The sequence below is a fragment of the Eptatretus burgeri genome, chromosome 6 (genome assembly GCF_056783735.1).
Source record: "Eptatretus burgeri isolate ZD-2024b chromosome 6, Ebu_testis_v1, whole genome shotgun sequence".
Taxonomy (NCBI): Eukaryota; Metazoa; Chordata; class Myxini; order Myxiniformes; family Myxinidae; genus Eptatretus; species Eptatretus burgeri.
The window spans coordinates 93,771,801-93,796,184 of record NC_140966.1 but is presented as its reverse complement, the minus strand read 5'-3'; the positions used below and the strand labels follow the sequence as shown (position 1 = coordinate 93,796,184).

General features: G+C 43.0%; 1 protein-coding gene across 8 annotated transcripts in view; it reads left to right on the top strand.

The window, feature by feature from the left end:
* LOC147025359 (mutS protein homolog 5-like) overlaps window positions 1–24,384 on the top strand; it is a 293,181-nt gene that overhangs the window by 170,685 nt on the left and 98,112 nt on the right. For all 8 annotated transcript variants that reach the window (XM_085886261.1, XM_085886264.1, XM_085886263.1 and 5 more), the window contains 2 exons: window positions 1,734–1,819; window positions 5,860–5,905. In XM_085886261.1, coding sequence (XP_085742387.1) covers window positions 1,734–1,819; window positions 5,860–5,905 — 132 coding nt within the window. The remainder of the gene's footprint in view (window positions 1–1,733; window positions 1,820–5,859; window positions 5,906–24,384) is intronic.

The window sequence follows — 24,384 nt, the reverse complement described above, 5'->3', positions numbered from 1 at the left end:
TCCAATGCTCCTCGCCTTACTCCCCATCCACTTGGTCTCTTGTACACACAGTATGTCCACTTTTCTTCTCTCCATCATATCAGCCAACTCTCGCCCTTTGCCAGTCATCGTCCCAACATTCAGAGTTCCAACTCTCACCTCCACACTTCTACCCTTCCCCCTCTCCCACTGCCTCCGGACTCGCCTTCCCCGTCTCCTTCTCCTCCTTCGCCCAGCAGTAGCACAATTTCCACTGGTACCCTGCTGACCACCGGTACCGGTGGCGGTCGTTGGTAACCCGGGCCTTGACCGATCCGGTATGGAAATTCGTTTTGTTGTCCGCATAATGATTTGGCATAGGTTTTTACGCCGGATGCCCTTCCTGACGCAACCCTGGTCGCCTCTTACGACACACAGGGATATGGTACACCTATTCTAACCGGGGCATACACATATAGTGTAGACATATATATACATATTCACACGTGTAGACATATATATACATATATATATATATATATATATATATATATACATATATATATATACATATATATATATACATATATATACATATATATATATATATACATATATACATATATATATATACATATATATACATATATATACATATATATATATATATATATATATATATATATATATATATATATATATCTATATATATATGTGTATATGTATGTATATATATATATATATGTGTATATGTATGTATATACATATATATATATATATATATATGTATATGTATGTATATGTATATATATATATATATATATATATATATATATATATATATATATATATATATATATATATATGTAGCATGAGGCTGATGGTTTGCGAGTGGGATTCGAGGGGGGGTTCAATCCCCTGAGAAAAAGAGACTAGGGGAGGAGGATAATAAAGAAACGGGATGGTGGATGAGTTTGTGAGAAAAAGGAAAGGAAGTTAATGAAGAAGATATTGGAGTAAAGGGAGGAAAAGGTACGTCAGTGGCATACATTCGAGTTGTCGTCGGTGAGGGTATAGGGGGTTGAATTGAAATTTCACCATTTTGCATATGTCTTTAATAAATAGATAGGCCCTTATAATCCATGTCATGTTTCCTCTTGGCAATGTGCTGAATCCACAAATACACACTTAGCAATGTACTGACCAATATCTAACCTTTCCCTACGCTTATTGGTTCATTCAAAATTTCCTCCAACGCTTCAAGGTCATCCAGATGTGAGTGTATACTTCTGACATATGGTGTGGATGATTATTTATGTTTGCACACGTGTAGACGATGTCTGGTCCAGTGCTGCCATGGTAATCGGTACTCTGCTTGAATGTCAAGTGAAAAAGGACTTCTGCTCACGACTAATTGAGTTAGCAGTCCATACTAATTGGTAGTTCACCCATTAAGGCATTAACGGGACAGGAGGGAATGGCCGGTGTTGTCACTTCAACACGTATAATGAGTCCAGGACATGTATTAATTGCAGGTAACGAACCCTTTTTTCAGATCACTAACTTCCATTTTATGATTAATATCCCTTGCCCTTATGTGGGTTACAAGTGCATTTTCAGGTGACTTTTAAGCACATGCAGAAAGTAATAAGTATGATGAATTTTGCTATATGTAAATAGAAACATGATTAAATAAGTCGTGATGCTGGTGCTATAGCTTGGCTTGGAGCTTACTTTTACTCTTCTGTGCAGTTTCTCTCAAAGGTTGTATGTAGTTCTTTGCAGATATTCAAGTGTGAGCTGCATCCCTCAATACACAAGATTGGCTGTGGTGGTGGCAAGGAAGGCTTCAGTCTTTATGGTGCGTTACCATTGTCCTTCATTTGTCCCACCTTTGCATTGCAAATGAATGAAAAATAAGCAATGAAGTACACGGAAATGCATGTGTACTCATCATTAATAATGTTTTCTCATTTTTTTGTAATGGTATGAAAATTGTTGGCCTATAGAGGTATGCGCACCCAACTCTGAGCGGTCCAGCCTGGGTTTGAATATCAAACCAGATATATAGTCACCCTGGTGCTTTTGCATGGGCTGGCAGGATAGCCTTGACGTATGCACACTCACCTCTGACGTGTTGGTGGTGCCTATAAATCCGGATGCGTCCGGGCGGTGTCTCCTCTCCCCCTTCCCTCCTCTCTTCCCCTCCCCTCCTTTTTCCCCTCCCTCCCCTCCTCTCTTCTCCCCCTCCCTGCCTCTCACTCCCCCCTCGCCACCTCTCTCTCCCTCCTTCCCTCCTCTGTCTCCCCTCCTCCCATCTGTCCTCTCTCCCTCCCTTCCCCTCTTCTTCTCCCCTCCCTTCTCTCTTCCACTCCCTCCTCTCTTCCCTCCCTCATCTCTTCCCCCCTCTCCATCTTCTCTCTCCCTCCCCTCGCTTTTCTCTCAAGCTTCCTCTCCCCCTCCCCTCCTTAAAATTCCCCTCAGCGAAGCGACAGGTTGTATTTGCTCGTGATGATAATAAATCAGTCCCTTCCTTCAGTTCCTTCCATAAAGCTCGGAACAAGTGTGTATCTACCCTCAGGAGAGCCACAAAAAAAACCATCTTTATAAGCTCAAGTCTGAACTCTCAAACCTCTCTCTCTCCTCCAAATCCTGGTGGCGTCTAATAAAATCTGTTTCTGGTGTATGTTCCCCCTCCATCCCTCCCTTACCTCAAATGGCTGCACTTCTGGTACCGCACGTGAAAAGACTGAATGCCTCAACTCGGTGTTTGCATCAAAATCTTGTGTCCAAGACCCATAACATCGCTTTCTGTACCCACCTTAGCCAGTCACACCCAAGTGTCCCTGGACTCTGTGTCCTTTTCTCCTGACAAGGTGGAGAGCTTGCTGTCAAATCTCGACTCAGATTCTGCAACCGGTCCAGATGGCATCAGCCCACTTGTCCTAAAAACCTGCTCCTCTGCTCTTGCTCACCCTCTCTCTATTCTATTCACCCTCTCATTTGCTCACGGTCATCTGGTATCTGCTTGGAAATCAGCAAACATTACTGCCCTGCATATGAAAGGTGCAAAAACAGATCCCTGCAACTACAGACCAATCAGCCTTCTCCCAATCATCAGCAAGGTTATGAAATCCATCATCGTTTCAGACATGAAATGCTTCCTCTTCTCCAATGGCTTGATTTTCGATCATCAATTTGGTTTCAGACCAGGTCACTCTACCCTGGATGTGCTGCTTCTGCTCTCCCAACAATGGATGGACGTCCTCAATGCCGGACATGAAATCAGAGCCATATCCCGAGACATGTCGCGTGCTTTTGGCATGGTCTGGCACCCTGCCCTGCTCACAAAACTCTGTTCCTATGGTATCCAAGGCCATCTCCACTCATGGCTCGCAGACTTCCTCTCTTGTCGCAGTCAACGTGTGGCCCTAAATGGAGTTCTTTCATCCCCTCTTCCTCTCCAGGCTGGAATTCCTCAAGGCAGCATTCTGGGCCCTGTTCTTTTTCTGGTTTTCATCAATGATCTCTCTGACTCCCTGGAAAATCCTCTTTATCTCTTTGCTGATGACTCCACCCTCTTCCCTACCATCTGTTATCCTTCAGACCAGCAAGCAACAGCTTCTTCGTTCACTGTAGATCTGGGTACAATCACAAACTGGTTCAAGACGTGGAACATGTCTTTCACTCCCGACAAATCTCTCACTATGTCTCTCCGAAAGGACCGGTTGGAAGTCCGCCCCCCCCCCCCAATCCACTTTCAAAACAATCCTCTGGAAGAAGTCCTTTCTTTCAAGCTTCTGGGTCTCACTATCTGCCATGATCTTCCTGGAAAGCCATATTTCCAACCTGGCCTCAAAAGCCAGTCGCTGACTGAGATTCCTCTGTCGTGCAAAGTCCTTCCTCGGTCCACCTGAGCCCCTGACCACATACAAAGCTTTCGTTCGCAGCCTGATGAAGTACTGCTCTCCCCTCTGGGCTGGTGCTCCTGCCTTTCACCTTTCTCGGCTTCAGACTTTGGAAACCAAGGCATTTCGGATCATTGGCATCTCCCGCAATGAGGCTGAGTCTTTGGGCTTCTCACTCTCTCACCACAGGCAGGTCGGTGGTCTTTCTGTCTTCTACCGTCTCCTCTCGCTCCCCCTGCTCTGTCTGCGATTTGTCCCCACCATATTTCCGCAGGACGCTCAAGGTCCACCAACAACCCCCTTCTGGTAAAACTACCGAAATCACGAATCACTGCTCACCTTCACTCTTTCATTCCTCTTTTTTCCTGCCTTTGGAATAAACTCCCTCATTCTGTTCATTCCCATTCTTCCCTCCAGGCCTTCAAAACAGCTGTTCACCACCAGCTCTTATCTTCTCCCATCCAAATCCTAGATCTTTTCTACCCCGTTAATTCACCCCAAACCCACCTCCTTCAAATTCCCTGCTTTCCTTCCTGAAAATCCCTGTAATATCCATCTTGTATACCCCATGTTCCCCACCCCATCCCTCTCCCTTCCACAGATCTCCTAATGTCACTGTTCCCCACTGTTTTGTCCTTCCCACTCCCGCCCCTCTTGTCTCATTCCCCCCTTGCTGTGCATTGTGTGTTTGCTCTCATACGAGCCTTGACAATGTATACAAAAATAAATAAATAAATAAATAACATGAAGATGGCTCATAACATGCTTTGAAGATTATTCTGTCATCCTCTGCAGCTTATGCCTGGTGTTGGCTCAATGGTTAGGCTGGTGGGCTTTGGATCCTTGGGTCCTGAGTTAAAATCCTGCTCAGCTGTTGAATTAATACCAGGTGGGGTTAACTCGGCCTGTCATCCTTCTGTGGTCGGCAAAATGAGTGCCAGCATGCTGGTATACTGTGTCGGAGTGGCGTCCTCGTCCAGGATTGTGCCCAATAGTCAAGGAGACTGCTTAAGCAGCACCAACGCTCTGCACAGAGTATGGTCCCAATGTCCTCCTCTTCCTCCTCTGCAGCTTCAGGTCATTAGGCCAAAAAAAAAAAATGTTGCATTGGCGTAACCCGCCCGACCCTAAAAATTCCGCCGACCCTACGTTTTTTTTTTTTTGTTTTTTTGCTATCGAAAAATTTTGCCGAAAAAATTTGAAAAAAAAAAAAATTATTGCTATTTTTGTTGTTTTGCTATCGTTTTCAAGTATCTTGTTGATTGCGATCGCGATCGCAAAAACCCGGAAGTGTTTCGGACAGAACCCGTCGACAAAAAGGGTGGTACTTGAGCCGGGGGAGATTTTGGGAGGGATTTATTAGGAAAAAAAAAAAAAAAAAAGATCCCGACCGACCTACCCTATTTTTCAGTGACCCGTTACGCCAATGCAACATTTTTTTTTTTTGGCCTTATTATCGCAATTTGAGTTCTTCTTAACACACAGGAAAACTGAAGCTGATGCAGCAGCTTCACATTATTGCAAACATCCATGCCACCATGCTGGGAGATAGGATGCTATTATGGACATTTTTCAAATCCCAGCACATATTTTCTCTTCTCTGCATCCCTAATATAATTTACATAAACTGTGATTTGGAAGGCCTTCATCGATAAAATGAACTGTTTTCAACTGAACAAAAAATACAGTGGAATGCCAGTAAGCATAGCTAAAATAAATCTACAGTGTATTGTTCATGGGGAATGAGAAAGCTTCACAAATGTAAAGCTAATGTGGCAGATCAGATGGTCTTCAGTCAGTGAGATTGGTTTATATTTATGAAACGGCTGAAACCATCTAAGATACAGATATGTAATTACAAGCTCTGTCCTATTCCCGTTCCAATCTGTCTTTCCTTACCAAAGGACTGTTTGTTCTTCCCCATGCTGTGAAGCCATCTGCAGGTGCTTATTGATACCCCGGACCCCTCACACGGGGTCCATGTTCCTTGCAGGGATCCTGAACCGCTGTCGTACACGCCGTGGAGCCCGCCTCATGAAGTGAGAACCATACTGCACATCGTTTGATCCCTGGCAATTAGACTCGCCATGCAAGCCGAACAAACCACACCTCATGCACATCCACTGAAAGACAATACAGCAGCTTGAAATTTTAATTAAAGCACAAAGGAAAGTAGTGTTGTTTCATTCGCACATTTGAATGTCCTTTGTTATTTCTTATGTTTTTTATTTCCTTTTATCTATTATGCACAGGAGTATTTTGAGAATTAATACACCTTTGCTGAGAAACTTTATTACTCTGTGAAGAGCAGGACAGAACAGTGGCAGCATTGTCATTGAAGTTTTGGGAAAGAATGGCAGAAGGACACCAGAGTTGTATAATTGTAAATCATGTGGTAGGAATGGAAAACTGGTACAGGCAAAGGTGTTTAAATGACGAAACATCTCGAAAAAATATCAGAAGACGAGACGGGCACTCAGGCAAGCACATACCTCTGCGAGGCTGATTAATTATGTTTTGTATCCCAATGATAGGCCAGATCTGGATTCGGACCTGAACTAAAATTTAATCTGCTTGTTCTTGTCACCTAACCTCTTCACCCACCAAGTTTCGTCCAATACCGTCCATAACTTTTTGAGATATCGTGCCATATGTCGTTTTTCGCCCGATCACTCAATGGTGAAAAATCACTTTTAAAATTCTCGGATCCGGATCTGAATCTGGATCTTCACCCAAGCTCCTTGTCTAAATTTCGGGTATACCCAAGCTCTCCAACAAATTTTGTCTCAATCTGAACAAAACTTTGAGATATCCTATCCTGCTCACAAACAGACAGACATGGATGAAAACATAACCTTCATCCACCTTCAGTGGCAGAGGTAATAAAGCTCCAGTACAGCATAATATGCTTCCTAGAGTTTCGAGGAATATGGTGGAGTAGATAAGCGTGGTGTTAGTGGATATCTTTAACAGCTCGTCGGAATCAGGATCGATATTAGAAAATTGGAGAGCAGCAAATATAACACTGTTATTTAAGAAAAGTTCCAGAGAAAATTTGGGGAACTATAGGTCTGTTCGTTTGACTTCAATTGTGGGGAAAGTGTTGAAGATGTTAAGGAAGAGATCAGGAACCATTTGAGTAATTTCAATCTAATTAAAGGTAGGCAGCATGGATTTATAAAAGGGAGGCCTTGTTTAACAAATTTATTGTAGTTCTTTGAAGTGGTTTCTGATTGTATGGATGTAGCATATCTAGACTTTCAGAAGGCATTTGATGAGGTATCGCATTGGGAGGTTGTTATCTAAAGTGAGGCCTGGTGTTGGCTTGACGGTTAAGGTGGCTACCTTAAGATTTTAGGGCCTTGAGTTTGAGCCCCTGTCGTGCCGTTGAAATAACACCCAGTGGGTTGATTCAGCCTGTCATCCTTCCGAGGTTAACAGAATGAGTACCAGCTTACTGGTAACAAGGACACTGCATCAGCGGCTCAGCCGCGCTTCCAGAAAATGATGCAACCAAGCAGCCATATGCTACATACGAATGAATAATAGACGTACTCACAGTCCAACTCACTGTCAAACATTACGTAATTAATAGACGTACTCACATTTCAATAGTACCGAATTAATAGGCATATGTTCCGATGGAGCATAATTAATAGACTACTCGCATTGCATTAGTACATAATTAATGGACATACTCGCGTTCCAATAGTACGTAATTAATAGACATACGATACTGACATTCCAATAGGATGTACTTAATAAATGTACTCACATACAATTATCATTATTATTATCAACATTATCATTATTATCATTACAATTTCAATATTGTCATTATTATGATTACATACCATTGTAATTATCATTATCATTATCATTGTCATAATGCATCATTAATTTTCATTGTGTAGCATTATCAGTATGTACCATTATATTGTCTATCATTATTATTATCATGTGTCATTATCATTGTGTATCATTATTATTTTCATGATCATTATGTATCATTATCATTTTGTATTGTCTTTATAATTATCATAATGTGTCATAATGTACCACAATTATTATCATAATGTAGCATGATGTGTCATTATCATTGTGTATCATTATTATTTTCATGATCATTATGTATCATTATATTGTCCATCATTATTATTATTATCATTATGTGTCATTATCATGGTGCATCATTATTATTGGTTCACGAGAGCCAGCCAGAGTGACCACTATATTCGTTATATCTGTATGTCTGTGTGTCTGAGTGTCTGTCTGTCCAGAGCATAACTCCGTGGACTTTGATCCGATCTTGATGAAACTTGGTTATGTGTTCGATATCAATGTCGAGTTGTGTTTTCCTGGATGAGGGCGTGGCTACGCCCATTGTGGGCGGAGACACGCCCCCCAAAATAGCCATTTTTAGGGGGTAGTCGGATTAAAAATCTATCTTCTCCCAGGCAATTGACTGAATGGAATGGGTTCTTCGGTATTTGAATAGCAAAATGAATTATCTAAAACTTGACATTGTCCACTTTTTTTATTTTCGTCCCAAGGTCAAGGTCACAAGGTCAAAAACTTATAAAATTGCGAATTTTGACATAAAAATCATATGACCGCCAAAACTTTGAGAGCAGGGATGACAATATTTTTTTTATGCATAATCTTGAGGTCATTCCCCACCTAAAGTCTTGAGACCATCTTGCTCTATCTCGAACACCTTGCCCGTGGTGCCCCCTTCAAGTTTGTTTTAACGCTCATTTCATCAAAGTATGGATAATCCGAGGAATGCGAAATGCCATATAGCCTATATGACGTTATATTGTTCCTGGAATGTTCCAGAGGAAGTTTTGCACCATAGGTCATAATCGTTGACCTTTGACCTTTGAAGGCCACAAAGGTCAAATTTTCAAAGTTGTGGGAATCAAGTCAAGTCAGGTATGGGAGCATGTGCCAAAACAGCGCGTCGCTGCGTCCACTTTCCACCGGTACTCCAGGGGCCTCCGTCTGGCCATCCCCCAGGCAGATGCCAGGCCCATCCCCATATCCTTGACATGCCGGTCAACTTGCTGCAACCACGAGGCACGTGGTCGGCCCATTGGCCTCCTCCACTCACGAGACTCCCTCGCTAAGAGAATCTGGTGAGCAGGATCAGCGTCAGAAAAAGTGCCACATGTCCATACAGCCGCAACTGACACTCACGGACTATGCAGGTAACAAATCTCATCCGCGTCTCTCTCAGCAACCGCTCGTTGGACACAAAATCCGACCAGCGATAGCCAAGGATTCACCGAAGAGAACTGGTACCAAAGGAATTAAGTCTCCATCTCAGATCCTTGGTCAGAGTCCAAGTCTTGCATCCATAGAGCAAGACTGGAAGCACCAAGGACCTGAAGACTCGGACTTTCGTACTCCCGCACAGGTACCAACAGCGCCACACCCCATCATCCAGTGAATCCATGACTCCCCAGGCCCGACCCAGACGTCTATTGACCTCTGACTCACAGCCATCGGAGAAATGAATATCACTGCCGAGGAAAGTGAATCTCTCCATGACCTCAGCATCCTCGCCACAAACAGACACAGTCAGGACAGCAGCATCCAAGATGTCATTGAAAGCCTGGGTCTTAGTTTTGACCCAAGAAACCGTAACCCAGCAGCTCCGACTCCTCATTCAGCACTCCGAAGGCCCCCAAAAGGATATCTAAAGTCTCCACAAAGATGATTGCATCATCTGCGAAATCAAGGTCCGAGATCTTGACATTCCCAAACGATGCACAGCAGCTTGATCTCTCAGACATCCTCCCTAGAATCCAGTCCATACAAGTGCTGAAAAGTGTGGGGGCCAGTACACATCTCTGACGAACTCCAGTAACAACTGGAAATAAGTCAGAGATGGTGCCACCACATCTCACAGCACTCTCAGTACCAGAGCGTAGTTCAGAAATCAGATCAATCAGTTTTGATGGCACCCCACGAAGACCAAGAATCCTCCAGAGGGCATACCAATTCACTGAATCGAACGCTTTGCAGAGATCAACATAAGCTGGAAGCAGCCTATGCCGAAACTCTCGTCTGCGTTCGGTGATTACCCGACGAGTGAGGATACGGTCAATCGTTGACCTCTTTGGTGTAAAGCCTGACTGCTCTGGATATTGGTGCTCAAGCAGATGGTGGCGAACCCTATCAAGAATTATCCGAGCAAAGACCTTGCCCGGCACTGAGAGCAGCGTCACCCCTGGGTAGTTGTTGCAGTCTTGGCGATCACCCTTGCCTTTCCAGAGAGGGACAAAAAGGCCCCTCTTCCTATCAGTTGGGATAATGCCTGTGTTCCAGGCAGAGCACAAAACTGCATGCAATGACACGAGTGCAGCATTTCCACCAGCTTTGAGAAGTTCAGCCTGGATGCCACAGATCCCTGGAGCTTTACCCCATTTCAACCGGTTCACCGCAGACCGTATTTGCACAAGGGAAGGTGGACCACAGTTGATTGAAGGGTCAGCAACAGGGATAGTATCACCCTTGACGTTCAACTCGACAGCTGGTGGATCAGCTTGGTACAACCGCTCAAAGTAACTGGCCCAGCGGGCCTTCACTTCAGACTCCTCTGTCAAGAGCCTACCACTCTCTGCTCTAACTTTAGTGCTCCGAGGGATGGACTTGGATAAACGCAATGCGCGAATTCCCCTGTAAGCAGGATGAGAATCACTTGACCACAGGTGATGCTCTACCCCCTCACAGATTCCTCGAACATAGGCCTCCTTGTCCACCCTTAGTGCACGTACAGTTTTACGCCGCAGCTCCCTGGACAGCTCAGCTCTACCATTCAGCCTGGCCCTGTGACTCTGGTCAATGGTATTCATTGTCCCTTGAGAGACAAAATTCTTCTTTGCCCTGCGGTTAGTTCCAAGACATCCACTGACAACATCAAGGACGGTGGTCTTGAAGGCACTCCACAACTCTTCAGGACGCCCCAAAGCACCCAGATCCCCAAAATGTCTACTCAGCCTGTTCGTAGACTCCTCAGCTACCCTCTCATCCTTGAGCTTGCCAACATCCAGCCGAGGCTGGGATGGTGCCATTCTCCCGGATTTAAGGTGCAGCTTTAGAGTTGCTACAACAAGGCGGTGGTCAGTATTGAGGAGCTGAGCACTCCGGTAGACCCTGCAGTTCTGAATCATCCTCCAGCGACCATCAACGAGGACATGGTCAATCTCCTTTGCCACACCGCCAGCGTTGGAATACCAAGTCCAGCGATGAGCTTGTGGGCGCTGAAACCATGAACCAGCCACCCTAAGTCCACGACTTCTTGCGACATCAATGAACTTAGTGCTATTCTGGTTCATAGTTACTGACCCATGGGGACCAACACATGTCTCATAACCATTCCTATCAGTTCCAGTCAATGCATTGAAATCCCCCAAGACTAGAAGTGTATCTCATCTGGGGCACTGATCAACCACATACTCGTGCATGGCGTAGAATGCATCCTTCACGGTGAGATCACTCGCCTCAGTCGGAGCATTGACAGAGACCAGAGAAATGACACCTAAGAAGTGACGAATCCTTTGTCTCATAATACGCTCGTTGACCGGTGTTACCTCAATTATCATTGGGGTCAGCTTATTGGACACAGCTACAGCAACTCCTTGAGTATGGTTACCATCTGAGCGACCAGACCAATTGTAGGTGTAACAACCCACCATTATCTCGCCGCAATCCGGTCTCCGAACCTCAGAGATTGCTGCAATACCGATTTCCAAACGCTTGAGCTCAGATGATAACAGAAACAGGTGATCATCCTCTCTTCGGGATAGGACATTCCAGGCACCCACCCGAAGGGACCATCTCAGGTTATAACCCAAGGAGACCGCCGTCTGGTGGATGACACCTCAGCACCAGTCTGATACACTCTCCTGCAATCTGACCCAGGAATGATACCCTGTGGTTTCCCTCCTATCATCAAAGATTGGGGGTCCCGAAGGCTTTGCCCCAATCCCATCATCCAGTGAGCTGCCCTGCGAAGGGAAGCTGCGGAGTGGGTTTTCACATTTTTTCCCGTTTTTGTGTTTTGCAGAATGAAGGGTTTTACGGTGGCCGGAGTGCAAGTCCTGCCACCAACAATCTAATAAAAAGTAACCTAACTGCAGGAGGATGTCCGCAGACACAGTTGGGCACGAGATATGGATGGCCGTTGGCTCACAAGGAGGTCCTCCACCCTTTGACAGGTTTTGTTTTTAATCTTGCTGGGTGTCCATATCCAAACACCCTCCTCACCAAAAAGCCTGGTGGGGGAGACAGTTTAGTTGCCGACAACCCGACCATGGAACAAGTTAGTAAGGTTCACATGATACCTGTAGCCGGTCACAGATCTGACCTGACGTGAATGAGATGTGATCAACATGTGAAATGCCATATAGCCTATATGACGTTGTATTATTCCTGGAATGTTCCAGAGGAACTTTTGCACCAAAGGTCATAATCCTTCACCTGTGACCTTTAAAGGCCATGGCGTAAAACCACAAGTAGCGAGAGCAAAGGAACGGCCTGTGCAGTTGTTGTTTCTGGCACGTGATTTGAAAGTTTTTTTTTTGTTGTTTTTTTGCACGTACGCCACGCACATACGGGCACGTACTAGTTATATATAGATTATTGTCATTATTATTTTCATTATGAATCATTTTCAGCATTATCATTATTTATCATTATCATTATGTACCATTATTATTATTATATGGCATTATCATTATTGTTATGTCATTATCATGATGTTGCATTATTATTTATATGTATCATCATTACTATTATAATTCCAATAGTATGGACAAATAAACAGATAAATGGACCCAAATGCAATACCCAATCTCCTCCAGCGACGCAATTTATCCAGTAAACCCTTAAATATCACAGGTTTTGACCAATTGTGGGCAACCTCTTGTGCACCAATTTATTTATCGCAGGATTTAATTTTGACCAATCACCGTTTTGAGCTGAGTCTTGATGGTTATCTCACACCACTAACGTTTTGTTGTTTATTGGGCACTGTTAATAATGTCGCTGAAGCATAAAACGATGGACAAAAGAAATATTGTTGTTCACAGTTTCGACTTTACACATCTTATTGTAAATCAGGTGCAGGTGGTAAGGCCTTGGTCACATTTGCCACGGCGGCTGTGGGGTCTCCAAAATCTGTGGCCACTAGGAATTATACGGCGGCCGCAGTATTTCCACGGTTACACAATGTAGCAGTCACATATGTTTTTATTTTTCGGGGAGCCGCACGGGGTATTTATGTGGAAACCGAAAACGTGGGTGTGCCGTACGGTCTTTGATTTTATGTCGCACAGTGACCTGAGGGCGTCGCTGCGGCGGCCATAGAATTTTCAAGGCAGACGCAAGGTGCCCGCAAGGCGACCGCAGGGGGACCCTAAGGCGAACGTCCGGCCAGACGGACGGTAACGAGTGGGTATATACTGTATACCAGTTCTTTTTTTTACTGAAATAAAAATATACCAGTATATATAACTGAATATACTACAACTATAATATACCGTGGTGCCCCCAGAATCTGAATGCCCCATTGTTTGAACAAATTGGAATCCGAACAATTTTTTCGAGAAATTTTGCCCAAAAAACCTAATACATTAAAAAAAAACCGAACACAACGTGGCGTTCCTGTTTGTTCACGTGTCTCCCCCACCTGTTCGAGCCGCATCTTCGCGCTTTGTTCATTCAGTTCGTCGGTGGAAATCCTCGTGAAAGCATCTCTCGTGTGTCGATCGATACTTTAGGCCTCAGTCACATTTGCTCTACGGCGAGGATACGGTGGCCGTACGCCCTCTGAATTGACAGAAACGTGCGGCGGCCGCAGAGAAACTGAGGTGGCCTCAGGTAGCCCTATGCCGTATGGCTATATTTTACAGGTCGTAAGGTCGCCGTGGAATTATAACGTGGAGTTATAACTTTTTTCATTTCTACATCCGCCATTGAAATTCGACAAGCCGAAACAAAAGAACTGGTAAAAAAAAAATTTACCCATTCGTTACCATCCGTCTGGCCGCACGTTCGGCTTAGGGTCCCCCTGCGGGCACCTTGCGTCTGCCTTGAAAATTCTATGGCCGCCGCAGGAACGCCCTAAGGTCACCGTGCGACATCAAATCAAAGACCTTACAGCACCCCCACGTTTTCAGTCTCCACAATTTATAAATACCCCGTGCAGCTCCCCGAAAAGTAAAAACATATGTGACTGCTACATTGTGTGACCGTGGAAATACTGCGGCCGCTTTATAATTGCTCGTGCCCGTACATTTTGTAGACCCTCCGGCCGCCGAGCCAAATGTGACTTCGGCCTTACCTTGTGTTTTCACCTTCATTTATGATGTTTGTTTATTTAATCATCTTGTGTTTTAATTAATAACAAGAAAAGCAATCCGATCACGTGGTGTGACGGACTGTCGGGCAAGGATTGAATTTCACAGAAAAACCAGTTGTAATTTGGAATATCCATGATTGTGTCAGCCCGATGCGTTTGATGAAAGTGATTGTGGTTCTGCGGGCATCATGTTTGATGAGCTGCCCTGGGGGCAGCGCTCTCGCAGAGTGCGAGCGATCGGAACCCAGGACGGAGCTCGAGCATGTGTGGACCTTTGGATTGGTGATTGTACCAGTTTACATACAATACATCGCCACCGAATGTCATTTACTCATCTTATTTTACCTTAAACATGGGGAATTTCAGTTTAAAGTGTCTTGAAAGTGGGTTTTCTTTGGGTTCATGAACGGATTAATTCACTCTATTATTTCTTATTGGGAAAATATTTTTGGAATCCAAACTTTTTGCAATCCAAACAGCCTCCTGGAACGAATTAAATTGGGATTCTGGGGGCACCACGGTATAGGCAAACACCTATACTCCGATCTCTAGCAGTAGCGCACGGTCGACGCAGACTGCTACGGAGGCCATACGTAGGTGCATGGCCGGCGTAGGGGAACCGTGCGTCGACCCTGCGTTGCCCGCAGGTAGTCACACAGATCGCAAGGCCACCGTACGGCGACTGTGGAAATAGTGTGGCCACCGTAATTTTTTATTCATTGAGAAGAGCTTACGGCAGCCGCACGAATAATGCAAGCCCACCGTACGCCCTACGTAGGTCGACGTGGAACACATCTATGTCATAGATTGGCTTGTCGAATTGCTACGGCGAACGTAGAAATGAAAAAAAGTTATAACTCCGCGCTATAATTCCACAGCGCCCCTACGGCCTGGAAAAGGTCCCTGAGGCCACCTCAGTTTCTCTGCGGCCGCCGCACGTTTCTGTCAATTCAGAGGGCGTACAGCCGCCATATCCTCGCCGTAAAGCAAATGTGACCGCGGCCTAACTGAGACACACAGCACGTACAGTATTGTACTGTACCTATCTCCACGTCAACACTCCATTTGGTGTAATCTTCCAATCTTCCGTGTAATTGTAATCAATTCCTTTGTTTTCACTTATTATTGTCCTTCGTGATTTTTAACCATGGATACCAACAGGAAAACTATTGCTGGTGGTGAACCAAGTGCAAAAAAAGTCGAGGAAAGTGATATCTCTGACTCAGAAAGTGGAAGTTTTGGATAAGCTTTGTATTGGCGAGAGTGCGTTATTTATTCCCTGGTTTTGGAGCTGAAGAATGATTTATAAAAGAAACACATCATCAGATTACAAAGGAAAATGATTCAAGAGATTATGGTAATAGGGGAGGAATGGTGGGGCTTTGGGGCTGGCAGGATGGTCTAGACTAGAGGTGTGCACTCTCACCTCGAAGCGTTTTAGCCTGGATTTGAATCCTGACCCAGCTATAAACTGTCATCTCGGTGTTTTATAGGCAGAGTGATTCATCAATGTGCATGCCGTCCCACAGATGGACGTTAAACTAGGCGTCCCATCTGCCAGCTTTAGTTCGGGGACATTTAAGACCCCACAATATCCTTTGTGAAGAGGATGCGAGTTATCGTCAGCTCAATGAACAAATTACAAGTTTTGCCCCAACAACTGTTGGGAAGGCAATGCCAAACCACCCAGTATAACCCTTGCTCAAGAACCTGCGTCACCGACACCGACGCTTTGTGGATACTATGGTACATCAGAGAGGGAGAGAGAGAAGTGGGTGCTTTAAACAAATTACAGAAGGGAAGGGAGTGTTTTATCTGCCTTTGAATATTTAATAATAATAATCATAAAGCCGATATATATATATATATATATATATATATATATATATATATATATATATATATATAATATATATATATACATTTATTTTGCATGTTTATTTCAATTGTGATGTGTTTATTTTTGACTGCCACCGACCTTCCTCTGTATGTTCTCGAAGCCTGGGAACCTAACCCCCTTATTCTCATAGGAAATTGGTTTTAACCATCGCGGTTTTGAATAGCACGGCATTTCCCCCCACAATATTTCAGGATTTACTGTACTAGATTTTTTCATCCATTGGTAAAAGAAGAAGCGTCCGTCCATGTGTGTGTGTGTTTGTGTTATATCCACCGCCGCCGCTCAATAATTGTATTAACAGGAAAAAGTAGGAACTCAACACCTCTCATCCATTGATATTTCTCATATTTCCTGTATTTCAATGAGTCCAATTTGCATTCAGGAACAGAACAGTTATGGTTAACCATTTTGAAGTTGCCAAAATTATTTTTAGAATGCGATTTGAATTCCAGATTTTGCACGAGCAATAGCAGTTTTTTTTTTTGTTGTTTTTTTTTTGGTATACCTTGCCGAGGCTCGTATGAGAGCCAACACACAACACACAGCAAGGGGGGCAGGAGAAAACAGGGGTGGGAGTGGGAAGGACAAAACGGTGGGGAACAGAGACATTAGGAGATCTGTGGAAGGGAGAGGGATGGGGTGGGGAACACAGGGTAAACAAGATAGATATTACAGGGACTTTCAGGAAGGAGAGCAGAGAATTTGAAGGAGGTTGGTTTCGGGTGGATTAACGGGGGTAGAAAAGATCGATGATTTTGATGGGGGACAATAAGAAGTGGTGGTAAACAGCTGCTTTGAAGGCCTGGAGGGAAGAATGGGATTGAACAGAGTGTGGGAGTTTATTCCAAAGGTGGGGAAAAAGAGGAATGAAAGAGTGAAGGTGAGCAGTGAATCGTGATTTTGGTAGTTTTACCAGAAGGGGGTTGTTGGTGGACCTTGAGCGCCCTGTGGAAATATGGGGGAGACAAATCGCAGACCGAGCATGGGGTGCGAGACCGGAGAGGAGATGGTAGAAGACAGAAAGACCACTGACCTGCCAAAGGTGAGAGAGTGAGATGCCTAAAGACTCAGCCACATCATGGGAGATGCCAATGATCCGAAATGCCTTGGTTTCCGCAGCGTGAAGCCGAGAAAGGTGAGAGGCAGGAGCACCAGCCCAGAGGGGAGAACAGTACTCCATCAGGCTGCGGACGAAAGGTTTGTTTGTGGTCAGGAGCTCAGGTGGGCTGACAAAGGACTTTGCATGACGGAGGATTCCCAGTCGGCGACTGGCTTTGGAGGCCAGGTTGAAAATATGGCTTTCCCAGGAAAGATCATGGCAGACAGTGAGACCCAGAAGCTTGAATGAAAGGACTTCTTCCAGAGGATTGTTGAGAAAGTAGATGAGGGGGAGGGTGGGTTCCAAACGGTCCTTTCGGGGAGACAGAGTGAGAGTGTGAGATTTGTTACGATTGAAAGACATGTTAAGGTTAAAAGTGCCCAGTGAGCAGACCATAGTCACTGAAAACACACACAGACAGAGTATGCGCAAAAGGCCTCCTTAGCATTCATATGTCATTTTGAAAATGTCGCATATTGAGGAGGAATTTTCTCCTGACCATGGATGCCAATCTACAGGGTTTTGTCAGTGCTCTCTCCTTTAGATGGAGATTGTTGTCAGCTCCTAGCACAATTCCAAATTCCTGCCATAGCCTGCATCCAGCAACCAGGTGGTGCACACAACCAAACGATTGAATGCACTGCGGTGCTTGTCAGTGTGTCAGTGTGTTTTGTAAAATGCTGGAAAATGAAAAGGACATCCACGCTTACAAACAAACATTACTCAAAAATTATAATTTATTTCTCAAATATGCCGACTAAACAAAATTAAGTCAGGCAACACTGCATCATCAAAAGAGCTTTGTTTCTCTTGTGCGAGTGATAAATTTAACACTGACATATTCATTTTGCCACATTCATTATATATGCAAAACCTTTTTTGTTGCTCTTAGATATGACTTGCATTGTTGTTTACTCGGGATTAAGAGAATAAAAATTCTGAGTTGTGATGGCCTCCCTCAAAACCAACTGTGGTCTCATTGTTTGCTATCCTATAACCCATCTGCATGGGTTAGCAACATATATTCCTGAGCCAGTGGAGCAAATGCTGAACATTTTTATAACAATCAAACAGCTGCCCATGGATTGTGATTGCTATACACTCGTTAAATACTGTATTTCCAATTAGCTTTTTTGCATTCTTCTCGTAAAGTTTATGTCAAAGTCAAGAGGTACAACTGACTGCAAATGCTACTTTGAGAAAATCTGGATATATCCACATTCTTGTGGGGATGGCCATCATATGGTTTTAGCCCAAGTCTTTCATGAACCGGCTGGCCAGATCTGACTTTCAAATGAAGCTGGCAGGAATTTGTAATTTGTTCTGGGTGACGGCTCTTTGTGAAGGACACCGTGGGATATGTAATGCCCACCAACTAATGTTACCAGATGGGACACCACCAGTGTTAGCAGAAGGCATCTAAGGGATGGCACATGCAATGATGTATCGCCCTGCAAGTGAAACACCAGGGTGACAATGACTCGCTGGGTCGAGATTTGAACCCAAGCTAGACAGCTCAGAAGCAAGTACGCATATCTCTAACCTATCCGACCAGCCCAATAGATGTACAACTCAATATTTTGTGCAATTTCACAATGCCGAGCAATACTCATATCTCCAAAGCAAGATGGCTGAAACATAAACCATACCTTTGGTCAGATTTAGGTCGAGGTTTGATGGGAATACAAAAGTGAATTGCAAACATTTTTAAACTTTAAGGATACTGATGGGATAATATAATTGAGAAAGTTTTACATTCATACTTTACACTTATAAAGAGAAAGCGTTGCAGAATATATAAGGAGAATCATGAGGTTTGTCAAAGAAAATTAAGTGCAATTAATTTTGAATGTGTCGTCAAAACTAAGGGATTATTGTTAGTTTATTCAGACTTCCCACTGTGGAGATAAGTTTGAAAACATTTAAGTTATTTGCGATTGCCTCCTTCTTGGGAAGGGTGTGTGGCCTTAGTGAGATTGGCTGAATGCACGCTGTCCTTTTCCTGTGCTCTATGTAAGTTAAACTTCCAAAATACCATAAGGCTTTCTTTTTTAAAGAAAAAACATCACAGCAGAAGTTGCAATTACTGTGTCACAAAAATGCATTAGTTTAAAACAAAGACTTTTGCCTTAAAAATAGAAAATCTTCACAGTATCTCCTGGCAAGGGTAAGCATGTTATCCATTCTAAAAGGTGTTGAAGAGGATGATATTATTGTGTTAGCGATTCTTGCAATGTGCCACCAGGTTCTGCAAACAGATATAATGCACTGACACTTTTTGGGCTGGTTTACACCAGATGTATGCACTCGCTTTGGAGCTGTTCAGCCTGGATTTGGAAACTGTCAACCTGGTGTTTCGCATTTAGGCTGATTCATCAATATGTGCACTGTCCGTTAAATAGACATTTAGCAGGAAGATTGGTCTGCCATCACTGGTTGTTGGTAGATGTTAAAGATCCCACAAAGTCTTTCATGAAGAGTCGGCGAGTTTTCGCCGCCACCCTGAATGAATTACAAATTCTTACCTAAAACTGAGTCGTAAGTGGTCTGGTCCTCTTAGATATCCCTCAACATGAGGTTACGTTCCTTACTATCTCAGAGTGTGGTTGTTCTTTGGGCAGCAGCTTCTGCACTATAAACAAATTCTCAGGTTGTTTGCATTCCACATGTGATTCAAGACACAATATATGTATCAAACCAGGATTGAATTGTCTGACCAGAGACAAGAGCAAAGCATTAAACTGAGTTCACATTATCATCCAAATCAAAGGATTCAGTAAAAAAAAAAAGGGATCAGTGCCTCATTAAAGTAATTGCTGTTTGTTCCAATTTGTAAGGTATTAGTCCAAAACTTCGCTTCCTAGTAATGGTTCATGTGTATATGGGCAAGAATAATCTTGTCGAACCAATATGACTAAAAAAAAGTTGCCAATTGCATAAATACAAGAGTGAGAACTGATGTTTGAAAAATTGACCACAGGAAGATGAGGGAGGTTTAACTTACCAAAACAAAAAGTGAACTCAAAGTTACTTCTTCGTTACTTCTTCACCAATTGTAAACTGGAGAGGTCATAGAACACCTTACTCTGCACAGCCTTGAGAAGCAATAACATGGGCGGGGTCTACAAACAGAAAATTTTATTGGTCGTGATGACGTAAAATGCCGTCATAGTTATCCTCAGAAATGGAAGGATTTTGGAAGTGCCAAAAAGGCGATTTGTGTTCCACAGTGTTCAAGTATATAATTAAATTGAAATAGAATGAAAATATTATATGTTGTAGAAAAAACTTTTCCGAAGTTCGCCGCCGTTGATGCAGCCATTGCAGCGTCTTTTCCCACCACCTTATTTAACACGTTACATTAGTTATTCATGCCCGTTGTTTATGTCATTTATGTCGTTAAAATCAGTAAGTTTCCTGTTTGGAATGATTTTCACTTTTGTTTGACTGCCACACAGGCAGATAGAGTTAAATTATATATATATATATATATATATATATATATATATATATATATATATATATATATATATATATATATATATCCTGGTGTTGGCACAGTGGTTAGGGCAGCGGCTTGGGATCCAAAAGGTCCTGAGTTCAAGCCCTGTTGGGCCACTGAATTAATACACCAGGGGGTTGACTCAGCCTGTCATCCTTCCGAGGTCGGCGAAATGCGTACCAGTATACTGGGCCGGTGTATACCCCGGATAAAATAGGTATACCATATCCCTGTGTCGTAAGAGGCAACCAGGGTTGCGTCAGGAAGGGCATCTGGCGTAAAACATGTGCCAAATCACTATGCGGATCATACGGATGATCCGCTGTGGCGACCCCTAACGGGAGCAGCCGAAAGAAGAAGAAGAAGATATATATATATATATATATATATATATATATATATATATATATATATATATATATATATATATATATAATCTCACTCCTCTCTGTGCATGCGTGATCGGGATGAATTCAGTCAAACGTGAAGGGCACTCGTTAGAGCGCATACCTCCGCCACGTAATGCCTGATCCACGAGAACATATCGGGCCCAATCGATGGGGTTATCCATCCATCCATGAAATATCATGCAAAACAGTACTATATCGTTTTTGACCCTATCTTTCAATGGTGAAGAATCACTTAAAAAATTAAATAATTCTCCTAACCAAATCCGTCCACAACTTTTTGAAATATCGTGCTTCATATCGGTTTCACCCTATCTCTCAATGGTGAGGAATCACTTCAAAAGTTATCAGATCCGGATCCGGATCCGGATCTTCACCAAAATCTAATCAGTTTGTCGTTGTCACACTCCCAACCTGTCCACAAAATGTAATCTGGATCCGTCCACAACTTTTTGAGATATCCTCTACACAAACAGACAAACAAACACACAGAAAGGGGTGAAACCATAGCCTCCTTCATCTTCGGTGGTGGAGGTAATAACTGCTGAACTACAGGTTCCTTTTCCAATTCATGCTCCAATTTGTATTTTTTTTAAAGCATTAAATTGAAATTAAGTTGTTCCTCGATCATAAACTAATGTTTGTCGACAGACAGATAAAGTGAACCAATTGCTTCACCGCTCTTTTTGCCTTGCGTGTGTATTGCATTTGTGCTGAAGCACCCTCAAATAATTTGAAATTTATACCTTGAGATGTTTGTTACGTTTTTCATTTCAGCAGAATTTTGACGATTCAAGCCACAAAATACCAACAGTGTTGTGTGTGTATATATATATATATATATATATATATATATATATATATATATATATATATATATATATATATATATATATATATATATATATATATATATATATATATATATTACCACATTGTCAGAATTATCAAGATGAGTTATTCAGAGATAAAATGGTTTAACCAGCATGCCTTGCAGTTGCAATATGTACAGGACATGACTTACAAGAGACATTAATGTTTTCCAAATAATTGGTGTCCACATGCTGAAAACAAATGAATTGTTGAAATATGACAAAGGTGTTTTGTTGAGTTTTGTGTCATGATGTCAGACATATGATGAACGGCCAAAGGAATTCTTGCATAAAATTGTGCAAAGGTACCTCTATAAAATGCAACAACAGCAGAAAATATCCAGGTCAACAAAAGAGTTTTTCATTGGATCATGGAAAATTTGCTCTCAGCAAAGTTGTCAAGAACCAATGCATAAAGCTCTCTGAAGTCCATGGGAAATATCGAGGGATCTTTCTCAATACCAGGAACAGCATGGAATGTGAGAGAAGTGTAAAGTGGCATTGCATGAAGGATGTGAAAGTTAAATATTTAGTCTCGCCCCAAAGGGGGTGCGAGACGATTGCAATGCCCCTGTCTGTAAGTGTGTCTATCTGTCTGTCTTTCTGTATGTATCCGTGTCTGTATTTTCGCTTTAAAAATGTTTTTCTCTGCAACCGCTTGTCCGATTGATGCGAAACTTTAAACATAGGAGGGACTCCCCATGGAAAATATTTTATTGATAGCTCGGACCGCATAGATTACATGGTATGGTAGCGATATTGGATTAAAAAAAAAATTGGACATCATTTTCTCTGAAACCGCTCAACGAAAAAAATTGAAACTTGGCATATGTTATCAACTCCCCATGGGTTATGTAGAGTGATAACAATTATGTCATCGGTGAAGTCATAATATTCCAGTCATAATTGGTTGAGTTTAAATCCTTCTCCAAACCTCTGAAACTGAATTTATCTGATCTATGTCCCTATGTGAGTGAAGAATTAAATTTATGATGTTCATAACCCAGGCATGCCTGGTGTTGGCTTAATGGTTAGTGTGGTGGGCTTGGGATCTCAGGATCCCGAGTTCAAATCCCCCTTGGCTGTTGAATTAATACCAGGTGGGGTTGACTCTGCCTGTCATCCTTCTGAGGTTGGCAAAATGAGTGCCAGCTTGCTGGTATCCTCTGTCAGAGTAGTGACCGGTCCAGGATCGTGCCCGATAGCCAAGGAAACTGCTTTGGCAGCACCAACGCTCTGCACAGGATATGGTCCCAATGGATGGATAACCCTTGCCAATAAATTACATGACATCATAGGGTGCATGGATGATACGGGTATATGGGCCATAATAGCAGTGGGCCATAGTAGTGGTGTGTTCAGTTAATGACACGCGAGGTGAGACGATGTGCTCTACTAGTGCCGTTCTTGTTGTTTATTATCTTGCCAAAACGAAGTTTTTCTGCAAGACATGTTAGTCAGCTTGTATGTTTTTTTTTTGTTTGTTTGTTTGTTCGTTTGTTTGTTTGTTTGTCTGTAATCACGTATAAAAAATTCTGCAGAGCACAGTTATCATTGGAAATTTTTGTAACTTCGCATATCAGAGGCCTATAGAGGTCCCTTTCAGTGCACAAAATTTTGAAGGTCAAGGTCAAAGGTCAAAGGTCAAGGTCACTTTGTCGCAAATCAGGGGAGTCGACGAAACCCTTATTTTTGAGTAATTTTGATTGGATCGTCTTCAAACTTCATGGGAATATAATTCATGGTCCGGTGCTCAGCTGATTAATTTTTGGTGGCGATTGGCCTTGACCTTCATGGTTAGCGCCGAAGGTCAAACATATTTGACCCCAAGGTCAAATTTTCAAGTTTTAGGAACCATATCGTGTAGTACCTCAAATTGAACACCTCGATGAGTGCTTTCTCGATATGTCAAGCTTGAGACATTATGACGTCATTTGGTGATGTTATGAGGCAAAAGCATATTTTTCATGGTTACTCTGTAGAACGATTCTCATCGGAATCTCTCGTAGGCAGATATTCCTCAAGGAGTCGCTCCTGGTGGATAGCAGCTCTGTTCACCTCAGTGTGACCTTAAAGAAGTCACACGTGGTCACCTTTTGGCAAGATACGGATCACCCTGCGGGTGACATTGGTTTATTTATTTATTAATCGATGTTTTTTTTTAAACAAATTTTATTTTATTGTTTCTGACTGCAAACCTCCTAACTGGTGATCAGCAGGGCAGAGAGAATGTGTTAGTGTGGCAGGTGACGCATGTTGCTAACAGGTCGTGCAGCAAGTGCTGTGATGGGACTCGATCTGTGCCCTGTTGCCGAGTCAAGTTGGAGGTTCGATATACTTACTGTATGTGTATACTCTATACACACACA